We start from the raw sequence: 13,316 nt of genomic DNA on the forward strand, positions 1-13,316 counted from the left end.
TACAATTGTCATGTTCGGGCCACCTCAGCTGCATTATGAAGACAGACCACCAGGCCGTGAGGTAATACTATTGCGCACAAGATAGGAATCTCCATCCCAATCCCTATTTCGACTATCTCCAATGTTGAATTTGGTAAAAATGTGTTTTCTCAGTAGGTCTCAAATCTTTCTCATCTAGGTCTACTTGAACCGATATCCCTGTCTCCTGGTTTCATACTTCCTGCCTCTCCCTCACTCCGTCCTCCACTGGCTCACACTAGTCGCTTCATTAACGATGAATACACAATTAGGAACATGTTCCAAGGCCTAGTTCCGTTTTTATCATGAAGCCTACCATTCCGAGTAGACAATTGCAGTCCAGTTCCCAACTGTGGGATTTTGTGTGTGTGTGCTCGTGTGTGTGCTTCTAGGTAGGTGTGTTTTGCTGTATGCACGTGTGCATGATGCCCATGAATGCTTAAGTATGTGCGTGTTAATGTGTGTGTGTGTGTGTGTATGTTTGATTAATGGTGTGCCCAGGGAAGACAGAGAGAGAGGTCTATTATAATGTTGTTGCACCACCCCTGTGTGTCCCTGTGGAAGCCAATGTTAATCTCACATCTATATTGGCCCTGCCTGAGAAACAGCATGAATGGGAGCTCTATTACTGGGAGATGAAAATCACCCACAGGAAATTGGACACTTCCCACTCCACTGATATGGAGATGCCAGCCAATCTGTCCCAGAAATAGACCCGCTCCAGCTGTCCCGTCATGATGACGGGACTGTCTCTCTCTCTCTCTCTCTCTCTCTCTCTCTCTCTCTCTCTCTCTCCTCTCTCTCTCTCTCTCTCTCTCTCTCTCTCTCTCTCTCTCTCTCTCCATTTCACTCTCTTTCATTTTCCACTCAAGCTCATTTTCCACCGATTTCCATCCCCTCCACCTTTATCAGGGTCAATTCACCTGTTCTGTGTTCTCACGGCCAACGTGTCATGACTACAGGGGAACCGATGATGGGAACCAATGATCACACTTATGGACTATATGTAAACAGGGGAACACTTCTGCTTTATTTGGCTCTTATCCAACCTATGTATCAGTGGCATTATATTGGTGATGATATCGGTGATGCGATACATCGGTGATGATATATCGATATATCAGCCAAAATCAGGTAAAAAAATATCAGCATGTGTATTGGTGCTGATCATTTTTACCCCACCATGAACCCAAAGGTCCCAGCTTGTTCTCTGGGGAGAAACATCTGATGTTGAGTTCAGGCGAGGATATATAAAGAAGGCCTCTCCAACTTGGAAAGACATGCACGCACATACCGTCATAAACAATATTCTGTGCATACACTGACCAACCACTTTCCTCTGCACACACACACATTGTTATAGACACAAACACACACACACAAACACTAATGTGTGGACAGGGAAACACAGATTTGAAGACACAGACACACAAAGCACATTGTTGTGGTAGCACACAAACAATTTGTTTTTGGAGTGGCATGAATAGGCAGAGTTGTCTTAAGGGCATGCATATTGAGCTAGAGATATACAGTCCATGCCAGCCAATGACGGGGGAAGAAATATTCCTCCCAAATCTTACGTTTAGCCCCTGGCTATTCTGTGTGGGAGAGAGAGATGGAGAATGGGGGTGGCGGGGGGAGGTAGGATCCTTAGAGAGAGCTGAGGAAGAGGCAGATAGGCAAAAAAAGAGAAAAAAAAGAAAGAGAAAAGAGAGAAAAAGGGGATAAATATGTCACTGAATTTGCTGATGGAAAGAAAACTACAACCTCCATATCCTCTCTCTCTCACCCTCTGTCTGTATTCCTCTCTCCGCTCCCCTCTCTAACACTCTCCCACCCTGACCCCCTCTCAATCTCTGCCGCTCTCCTGTTCTCCCTCCCTCTCTCTCTCTCTCTCTCTCTCTCTCTCTCACTCTCTCTCTCTCTCTCTCTCTCTCTCTCTCTCCTCTCCCTCCTCTCTCTCTCTCTCTCTCTCTCCCTCCCTCCCTCCCTCCCTCCCTCCCTCCCTCCCTCCCTCCCTCCCTCCCTCCCCTCCCTCCCTCCCTCCCTCCCTCCCTCCCTCCCTCCCTCCCTCCCTCTCTCTCTCTCTCTCTCCCACTCTCTCTCTCTCTTTCCCCTTCATCTCCCTTTCCCCTTCTCACACTCCTCCCACTCTCAATCCCTCCCTCTCTGTTTTCTCTCTTACAAACTCCCCGTCCCCCCGTCCCCCCATCCTTCTCTCTCATCTTCTCTCCTTCTCATCAGCCCTCTAATGATGAAACCTCAGGCTTGCAGGTCAGCGGCCTGACGTTCTGTCAATACAGGCTTAGGAAGGACTACCGTGACCCTTGAGACCCTTGACCCTTTTCATCCTTCTCCTCCTCTCCTTTCTGCTTCATTTTCTTCCGATACACATGCATGCAACTATCACATACACATACAGACCCACCAAACCACTGTTTGGTTCTAATTGAAATCAACAGTCATTAGGCTTCTAATAGGTGTGATTCACAGCCTATGGTTTGGAGAGGGGGAGGGAATGTGCCCAGTGTAACTGATTTGTGCGTGTGTGTGTGTGTGTGTTTTCTGCGAGCATGTCCCAGAGCATGTTTTCTGCGAGCATGTCCCAGAGCAGTCTGGGTTATCCTACACCTGGGCTCACAGCTGCAGAGTAGAATCCATTCCCCCCCTTTCTACATTCTAATGTCCATGGATCCAATTCCACCTCTCTCTTCCTACCTCATGACTTCCCTCCTTCCTTTCTTCCTTCTCTCACTCCCTACCTCTCCCTACCTCCCTACTTTTCTCTCTATCTACCTCTCTATTTTTCTCTCTCCCTACCTTTGTCACCCTACCTTGCACTCCCTACCTCCTTTCTTCTCTCTCCCTCTCCTACCTTTCTCTCTATACCTCTTTTCTTACTAACTCCATAAGTCTCTCTCTCCATTTCTCCCTACCTCTCTCTCTCCCTACCTCCCTACTTCTCTCCCTACCCCTCTCTCGCCCTACCTCCCCATTTATCTCACTCCCTACCTCTCACTACACCTCGCTCTCCCTACTTTTCCTCCCTACTCTCTCTCTCTTTCTCATTCACCTCATTCTCCCTTTCTCTCCTTGCCTATATCCATCTCTGGGGTTGGTAGGAGAAACAGAGACAGAGAAAACAAGAGAAGAGAGAGAGCAGTGAGGAAGAGAACAGAGGAGAGAGATGGGGTCAGATAACAAAGGCAGGAAGAGAAGAGCAAGGCCAGAGAGTCCGGGACGTCGGCTGTCATCTCTAACCTTCAGTCTAGCAAAGCCCGATTATATACCCCACACCGCATACACTAAATACTCCCTCTGCAGCCGACCCTGCCAAGCCACACATGAACTCACACACACACACATTTGCACCCACAAGTGCAGGCATGTGGATGCACAAGTACGAACACACACACACACATAGATACACGCATGTGCGCGCACACACACATGCACAAACGCACACTCCTGACTCACTCCGTGCACAGATACCCTTCACTTGCATAACGTGTTGTAACCACTTTAAACCATCCCCTCAACCCTCCCCCCCAACACACACACACACATATATATACACACATCACTCTATCATGCACACATTAAACACTATAAAATAATCACACCATGAGCAAACTAGAATACCCGAAAGACACCAGTCAAACCAGGATCATTTGCCACGACTTCCCATTGCAAAGCCTCTCAAGAGCAGCATGCAGCAGCAGGATTGACATCATTGCATTGAGAATCACAACATTAGTGATCTCGAGCCTTCCTCTGGGGGTAACGACTCGGAGAGGAGAGAGGGGAGAAAGAGCAGGTGCTACGTGCTAGTCATCATTATTGATGGGGCCAGGGAGAGCAGAGAGCTAAGTGAATGTTTAAGATGCACACTGGATGCCTTCCACTGTCTCGAAGGTGAACTGGAGGTGAGCGAATCCCTGCTGTTAGTAAAACGCATCAACCGCCAATCAATGAGTCTGGAGGCTTGCTTTCTATCCATTTAGTTAATAACGTGCACACACACACACACGTGCACACACGCACACTCACACATTAAAACGACATGGGCATTGATTCAACAGTCCGATTTGCTGCCAGGACTCTCTATCAGTCTCTCTGAGAAGCACACACCTATTCAAACTAGTTTGTGTGCACACGCGCGCAAACAACAACATTGCAGACACAACCCCATGCACACTGTTATTATTCAAGCCTTTTCCCAGGAAGAAATAAACACATGCAAACACACACTGCTGGTGCCAGGCATGGATTGGTTAAGAGCTCCTCTGAGGGTCCAGGCTGTCACAACAGAAGTGAGATGTGACATTGCCGCTGTCACAGTGATGTCACCATCACCAGGGGGGTATTCCAGAAAGCAGGTTATGCGACATGACCGGGTAACTTAACTCTCCAGCTGACACACAGCGTTGCAGCAACTTACTGGCAATGTTGCTACAACGTTGGGTGTCAGCTGGAAGTCAGCGTATTCGTACGCGCAGTATGTCCTGCTGCCGGCTGGGCGACAGTGGGGCACCATGGTACAGTATTTCTTCTATCACATGTACGTTGTGTGCGTGTGTTTGTGTGTGTTTTGACTATGTGCGTGTGTACGTTTGTAGGGGTAAGTATGTCGTCTTGTCTTTGTTATTTGTGTGTGTGTGTGTGTTTCTTTCTGTGTGTGATTGTTATTTGTGTGCATGAAACTTGAGGCAGAGGGAGAAGTGTCCTCCAAGGAGCCACTGGTTATTTCATTGATTGTGTTGAGGGAAAAAAGATTGAGAGTTGCCTGAGAGTCTGGCTGTTTCGGTGAGTCTGTGTAGTGTTGTCACAAAAAACGGTACTCCCGTACCAAGTCGGTACTGTACGATAACAGAATTTCTGAATCATGGTAGTACCGAGATTGGGATGAAAATGTACGTTTTGTATTTACAGAACCGCATGAAGTGTGTTGAATCCACTCTTTATACTTCTTATAAATGATGTTCAAGTCAAGATGTATATTTTGGGCTCTACAAATGACCTCTTAAGTCATCGGCTGAGCTCGCTTAATATCTACACACATGTTTTGCCTTTAAGCCTACATGCATTGTGATTGTATTAATGTTCTATTGTTGTCAAAAGTAGGCTACAGCCTTAGATATTGTAGGTGACTGTTACTGTCAACAAATAAGAGTTGTTCAGTAACCTATTTTATACCATGGTCTGGGTGAATACTCGATTCTGATTGGCTGCAGGGGTGTCCATTATCAGGTGATATACGGACACCTACTACGTAGTTGCAGCAGTATATGAGTAGTAGTATATGAGTATATGAGTCTGTAAAAAGTGTCTAAAATAAGTAACCATAACAACAAAACGTACATTTTCATCCCAATCTCGGTCAAAGCTTCCATTTACAATTTTGAAAGACTTTAACAAGCTAACTTGTATTTACAACAATGAGTGACTTCAATATTTATTTTAACCTATTTGAAAAATTTTACTTTTCTGAATGTACTGTGTCAGTGTCACGTAACCGCTCATCTCACATGCCATTCGCTATTTACCTCGCTAGTCAATCTACTTCCGACAGGCTGCGGCCAACACGACAGTAGCAGCAACACTAAACATGGCCGATTATTTTCTTCTTAAAAATCTTGGTTTTATTTGGGGACAATAACATGGCTCGATAGCTGATTCGTTTTGTTGTTAAACATACTGTCAAATTATAATTACTGTTTGGAGAAAATGTCAACTTTGATGCGGTCATCTCGCATCCATTTGCTATTCAACTCGCTCCACAGGCTGCGGCTGTAGGCTTACTGTAGCCTAGTACTTGTAGTAGGCTATATGGCCGATACTTTGTTCGTGAAAATCTTGATATTGAGTTTAGGACAGTGACAGGGCTGGTTAGCTAGCAAATCTTCTTGTCAAAGATACTGTAAAATTTCAGTACCGCTCTGAATAAGATTGTCTGCTAAATGTAAATGTAATTATATTTACTGTTTGTCAACCGTACACAATGTTATTTGTGTTATTTGTAATGCCTTTGAATCTTGCTAGCATTACGTTAGCTTTCGGGCTAATAGCTCAGCCAAAGGAAAGCCGGTGTTGGTTCTATGAGCTGAGCAGACTAGAAATATCAGAGTTGGCTAACGTAAAAAAAAAATAGATTTCTATTGCAAAACGCCTGAAAACATAAATTAATGTTTGTAAAATAATGGCCGGGCATTATCCCTTACTTATTTTTTTGCTTTGGTATCGAAAATGGTATAAAGTACCGTGAAATTTCACAGGTATTGGTACCAACTACTGAAAAGTTGGTACCGTGACAACACTTTGTCCGTGTGTGTATGTGTGTGTATATGTGTGTATGTACTGTATGTGTGTAGGTAAGTCGTTGTCTTGCATTTGCGCTAGAGACAAGTGTTTCCAACAAACTACCAAGTGAGGAAAACGAGAGAGACCAAGGGAGGGGGGGGGGGGGGGGGAGATACAGACAGAGTTGTGACAGAGTAACATCAGTTGAGAATAGGGCCAAAGGTAGCCTTGAGATAGACAGAGGCTGGTGAGGCCTGGGTTATTAGACCACGGTCTCTCTAGACACCAGAAGCCAGAGAGAGAAACAGAGAGAAACGCCAGAGAGAGGCAGTCTGAGGTTGTTAGCTAGTCCACATAACAATGTGAGGAAATCAAGGGCTCAGTGAACCAGGAAGTGCTCTCTGTATCTACCCTGCGGCCAGTTCAACTGGTTCATTAGTCGGACAAAGGGTACCCAGAAACCCAGTCAGCCCGTAGCCATCTCCCACACACACACAATCAAGCTGTAGCCTCTCGTCCATCTGACCCACCTGTGCTCTCATTTTCAGCCCGTCTCCTCTCGTCCTCAGCAGCGTCCTCTCATCTTCAACCTCATCCTCACATCCTCAACCACGTCCTTCCTCATCCTCGACCTCACCCCCTTGTCACATCCGAACCCCGTTCCTGTCACCCCCGCGACACATCCTCCCTTTCACCCCCACGCCTCCAAGGGGCACCGTGGCTTCTCTGTGGGAGAGGCAACCCCCAACAGACATCCACTACAAGCAAGCACCTTCTCCGGAACAGGGCTCGACCCCTTTCATTCAGTCACGCTCACTTGCAGGAGGCTACAGTAGCTCGTTTCTACTTTGAGGCAATATCGAATGCAACCGAATGGGGGAAGAGAAAGAGGGACGAAAAAAGACAAACAGATGACAAGTCGTATCGAGTCAAAACCCGCATGCAGCTTTTTAAAATGCATTGTCACAAGGGGCTGTCAGATGCCATAGACATCAACACTCCAAGATCCATCCAGAAAGGGGAGTGCAGGGCTGGGAGGGTAAGGAACACCTCCCAAAGGTTTTAAGGGTCAACCCCCCCCCCCCCCCGCCAATCCTCCAAAAACTGGGAAATCGGGAAAGTGTGTGGTTTTAGGGTGTATGAGCCATCTAGTGTTGGTTCACTGAGAAACAGCAAAAGCAGCACACTGTTGTGCGTTATGGAAATGTGAGTTTGCAGTCATATTCAATATCCACTGCTGTGACATTATGTTTGTGCATGTGTCTGTGTGTATCGAGCGGGGGGGGGGGGGGGGGGGGGGGGGGTTAAGGACCTGTGTGCATGTAACAGTTGTGCTACTATGCGCATTGGTAAGTCAATGCTGTATTCTGCTCATGCCCAAACACACACACTCCTCTGGATTCTCTCAGACACTCGGGTGCTCCACTGAAAGTTATTGATTACTATCGTACCCTGGAGAGGGTAATCCCACAGGGCCACAATGAGTTCTCAGCCTGTGTGTGTGTGTGTGTGTGGGGGGGGGTGGGGTGTGTGCGAGAGAGAGAGAGAGAGAGAGAGAGAGAGACAGACAGACAGACAGACAGACAGACAGAGAAAAATGTAGGAATGTGTCTATTTAGTTCCTGTGCCATACATACATACATACATAACCTGAGGGTTATTTTGGGGGGAAGATCGTGAATATAGAATGTGTGTGTGTGGACAGTGCATATTTGCATTCATGGTAATACACATACATTTATATTTCGGACCCTGTGCACATGTAAAACAACATTTGAGGCGGGAGGTAGGTGGCTTTGGAAGGGATAACCCCCCCGTCAGCCCCAGCCGTCACCACCCCCCATCACCCCCCCCCCCCACACACACACACACACACACACACACACAGCGACGGGTTTTATCCGATTTTACATATCCATAACTCCTGAATTAACATGCTTTTCTCATCTACACACTTTTTTTTCAATTAGCCAAAAATTCCTATCTCTATATATGTTATATTTACATTGATTGGAACAATTTGCTGTATTATTTTCTTGTCCAGGATAAGCTTGCAACCGGCGGACTCACACCTCCAGCATCGCCTCCGCTGACCTTGCTATCAAACATGAACTGTTCCTCAATGAATTCGCATAACTGCAAAGCAGCGCTCGTCCGGCTTTCCCATTTCAACTCATTTGAGACGCGGGGTCAGACACGGTATCGCTAAACTGGTTGTTCACAGGGCAATTAGGAGACGCTAATATCCCCAGCACCCCCGAAGACACACTTAAGGGGCACCACGAACGCAAATATTTGAATAGACAGCACATTTTGTTTAACAAGGTGGAGGATGACCGAAAGCAAAGCGCAAAGTGCGGCGACGCGCAACGCCCGGAAAGCCTACAGAACAATCAACACCCTAGCATCTGCTGCGTGTATAAGATTATTCAACACGTCAAACAAGTGCGATATTTCTCGCTTCAATCTGTACAGCAATTACTTTGCCGCTTTGAGGACCGAGCCCTGCATTGCAAAACTAAGTAGCCTTGCCATCCGCTTGATCTCCGGGTGGCTTTAGGAAGTGTGACAGGGACAGGCAGTTGCCAGAGCTTGGAAGGGGGGAGACGGTTAAGAGCAGACGGGTAGCTGCGCTGTTCACAGGATGCGCCCTAAAGCAAATTGACGGCATGGTCTTCGGTTTTACGCGGCCGGGAGACTGCGCCAACAGTAGCACACACCTGCATAGCACAGGCAATTCCCTTTTCTGTAAACGAGGCGAGTCTATTGCGCACAGCTGTGCTGAAAAGAGCGATAGATAGACTTAACACATACCTGGTTTTTATGCCGTTGTCCATCCTCGAGTTCCGAAGAGCTATTCATGATTCCCCATTGGTCTGTGACCATTCTCCGGAGAAGCTTTCGATCAGAGCCGCCTGTTGTTCAAGGCGGAGAAGAAGGAAAGCGCTCTTTAGTTCCCTTCCCTTGCGACCTACTCCATAGAAAAGGGGATACTAATAAGCGCTTGTGGTGTGAATGCAGGGTGAAATAAGCTCAACTATAGCCTACTCCGCGACTGCTGGGTTACTACGGCTCTATGAGAAGCGGCGCGAACGCTACTGCACACACTAGAGCATAGAACGCACTTAACTTCAAATCTTCTCCTGTGATTTGGCCGTTGGGCAATCCCGACGAGAGGGCGACCGTTAATGCACCCGCTCTTTTATCAAACCAATCGAATAAAACCAAAAGTCCAGTTGTAATGATAATAACAAAAACTCCGAAGATAAAGGAGACTTTCACACCCAGATGGTATTCCAAAAAAGTGAGACTTGCGTTGAAATCGTCTGAAATTAACCCAATTGGTCTGCCAGTTCAATTGTAAATTAAAAAACGACTGCTTACTCCCACACTACCCCGTTTTGAGGAGATGGTGGTCTAGGCTACAGTTGTGCTCGCTTGCATATTAAGCCTACTGTGTCCTTGATTGTGTCTTATCGACTGCAAGACTCTCAACACCGCAGCGAGGGGATAAAGACTCCTTGTCTGCCCTAGTTAAGCGACTGATCTGCATGAAGAGGGTATTTCGCACAGGCGAAAGCGGTGCAGCGGACAGATTAGCGGGCTCCGCTCCAATGCCGCGCGGGGCGCTCAGTGTCTCTCGACTGTCAATCACGACGTATACCCTCTCTGTGCGCGGGGCGCGCTGTCTTGGCAACGCTGCTTTCTGCTCCGTTCTTGTCCGTCTCGCGCGGCTGCTGTGCCACTCTGCATCTGCCACCGCACCGCGCCAATCGTGCTGTGCTGCAACCCTCCGCTACACTCAAGTTGAAACAAAACCAGAGCAACGGGAGAGTTGCGGGTGTACGAGTGTGTGGGCACAGACACACTCGTAGTCATGAGTGTACAGAAGCAGGGGTTGATGTCTGTAGATAACCCAGTTATGCAGGATACCAAAGTGTGGAATTAGGCCTGTGGAGGGGATGAATGCAATCTGTCTTTCCCTCTCTTTCCAGTCTTGTAATCTGTGCTGTCGCTATGGCTAGGGTTTACAAGGGAGGGCAGAAAAAAAACATCTGTCTAGATGTTGTAGCATGTGGGGTCAGTCAATGTAATCTGTTTATTTTGAAGGCATATGGTGCCAGTCATAGATTCACCTTGGAAACTAGCTGGCCTGGGTCAAATTCTGGACCAGGACGTATAGCCATAAGAGGGTTAAAGCCAGGGCAAGGGTTAGAATGTGACGCGTCTTCGATTGCGTGAACCTGGTATAGCAGTTGTGTTGACATCAAGCAAGACATGCCAATGAGTGGCATAGTCTTTTTGGAACCCCAAGAGCAGGTAGTGGTGGGGGTTTGGGCGGGGGTGGGGGTGGGGTGGTGGACTTGAATACCTACACACAGGTATTGCTATGCTGTGGTTTAGTGTCAGATACAAGATTTTTTATTTTTTAAACGCAGACCCATTGATCGAACTAAAGAAATGACACAGCCCTGCTTCTAGCTTGATCCAATTTTCATTGACAATTTGGAACTTGTTATTAAATGTCCATCAAACGTTGAGATGAACAATTGACATTATGCTTACTCTGACAAAACACATGGCAGGCTCTAAAGGGCTTCACCAAATGCCTTTTCATCCCAGCAGGGTCAACCAGGTCATATCTTAAATAGAAGAAGAAGAAAAATTGCATTCAATGTGCAAATTGGGCCTCAAATAGTGCCTGCTAAGCATTAAGGCCGTTCTGCCCCAGTCTTCGCCATCATCCTCCCAGGGCTACTGACACAGCCTGTAATAATGTAGGTCTTTCTCCCGCAATATGAGGCGTGACATTAACATCCTGGGGATGTGTTGGCCAGGCGGGGAGGTCGGAGGGAGGGAGGGGGGGGAGGCAGGGAGGGAGGATGGGGGATAGGCAGGGAGGCAGGGAGGGAGGGAGGGAGGGAGGGGGAGAGGGAGGGAGGCAGGGAGGGAGAGAGGGAGGCAGGGAGGGAGGCAGGGAAGGAGGCAGGGAGGGGGAGAGGGAGGGAGGGAGGCAGGGAGGGAGGGGGAGAGGGAGAGGGAGGGGGAGAGGGAGGGAGGGAGGGAGCTGCAAATGGACAATGTTGCAGGCAGTAGAGGGGCTCAGCCTTCCGGTACTGTTTGAGTAGGCTAACAGGCTGTTGGGAAGTAATAAGGCTAACTGGTAGACTGAGGAGAAGAAGCAGCCAGACAGGCTAGCTGGTAGAAGGAGCCTGAGAGGCAGCCAAGCCAGGATGGCTGGTGGCAGGAAGCAGCCAGGGAAGCCTGGGGCCATGTTTCCTGGCTTTGGTCTCAGAGGAGTCACACGTGAGCCAGATATTCACTCCACTGGAGGCCATGCAAGTGACTGGAACTTGGTCAGCTGGAAAAAAACAGAGAAAGAGAGGGAGGGAGGGATGGAGAAACAGAAAGAGGGATGGACAGAGAAATAGAGGGAGGGAGAGGTGCAGACCCCAGGGAACCAGTAGTCCCATCCCATTGATTGTGTTCAAGAAAAAACGTTTATAAATGAACGTGTGCCCACTGGTTTTTCTGTGTGTGTGTGTGTGTGTGTGTGTGTGTGTGTGTGGGGGGGGGGGGGGGGGTATGTTGGGGGTTGTGTTTGTGTCATTGTTCTGAGTCGTTCCCCCCCCCCCCCCCCCCCCTTGGCCTTGTTTTCCAGGTTTTGTGCCTCATGGAACAGCAGGACAGATTCATAGTGCTGTGAACAACCAACTGAGTGAGACACCCTGACAAAAAAACAAACAAAAGAGACTGCAATTTGTAAAATAAGAAAGAGAGGGCAACAAAACAAGATATACTAATATTGAAAAGAACAAAGGATGGAGAGAGGTTGAGAGGACTAGCATTTTGCGGGGAAAAATTAAAAAAAGTGAAAGTGTCATTGTGAGAAAAACTAAAGAATGGAAAGAGTAGGGGTGAATCATGTAGAGGAATAAAAGAATGTTCCAGAGTGATATGTGGGTTTGGCTGCAATGTTGTGGTAGGAGGTGAGAAGTTTGGCTGTAGGCTACATCAACCGTAAACATGTTTACACATGATCTACCATGGTCTAACTCATTTAAGATGGACCTGCACAAACACTCCCTCTTAATCTCTCTCTCTCTTTCACTCTCCCTCTACCCTGCCCTCTCTCTTTCTGCCTCACACACGGAAACACACAAAGACAAACATGCGCAAACACAGTGCTGGTGAACGTAATCAAAGTGGTCAGTCCCTATTCTCTCATCAAAAGATTTCAGTGAAAAATCAATGCCAAGTGCAAACAGTGGCTGAGGCAGGCGAAGGACTGCTCTACTATGTTATCAATTTATAATGAAGGTCTCTCTCTCTCCCCCCCCCCTCTCTCTCCCCTACACCTGCTGGAAGGTGGGAAACCTCACACACACACACACACACTCACACAAACAACCACACCTCTGAAGGAGGAGAGCCGGGGGTGACACACTTCTGTGGCTGCCCTGTTAATTCAGTGGCTGAGCTGTGGGTTAGCGAACGGTTGGAGGCGGATGAGGACAGAGTTGATGACTGAGGTCTGAGCTTCACAGTGTGGTTGTAGATGACTCTCCACTTCAGCCCCGCCTCTGCAGAGGAAAGCTATTTGGCCAAACACTGCACGCACACCACACACACACAGAGAGACTCTTCTCAGTACAGGGTACACACACACACACACACACACACACACACACACACACACACACAGACACATAGTATACACAGAGACACACAGACTCTTGTCATTCATGGAACACACACATACTGACACCCAAGCACATACACCCTCACACACACAGCCTCTTCTCAGTGCAGGGGACAGAGGGTGTATTGAACCAGGCTGGAGATAGAGGTGACATTCACTAATAGCAGCAATTAGGACTAAGCCTTTACAATTGAATACACTGACTGACTGATGATGATGATGAGGATGCTTGTAATGATGATGATGATGAGAAGATAATAGTACACCCTCATCATGTGCTTTTTCGTCTTGATAT

The 13,316-nt window shown here is 47.7% G+C and overlaps 1 protein-coding gene across 1 annotated transcript in view; it reads right to left on the bottom strand.

The window, feature by feature from the left end:
* The window catches only part of fibcd1b (fibrinogen C domain containing 1b), a 34,587-nt gene extending 25,404 nt beyond the window's left edge, over positions 1-9,183 (bottom strand). The window contains exon 1 of the mRNA XM_067250207.1: positions 9,133-9,183. Coding sequence (XP_067106308.1) covers positions 9,133-9,180 — 48 coding nt within the window. The 5' untranslated portion in view covers positions 9,181-9,183. The remainder of the gene's footprint in view (positions 1-9,132) is intronic.
* Between the last annotated feature and the right edge of the window lie 4,133 nt (positions 9,184-13,316).

The sequence above is a fragment of the Osmerus mordax genome, chromosome 14 (assembly GCF_038355195.1).
Source record: "Osmerus mordax isolate fOsmMor3 chromosome 14, fOsmMor3.pri, whole genome shotgun sequence".
In the NCBI taxonomy this organism is placed as follows: domain Eukaryota; kingdom Metazoa; phylum Chordata; class Actinopteri; order Osmeriformes; family Osmeridae; genus Osmerus; species Osmerus mordax.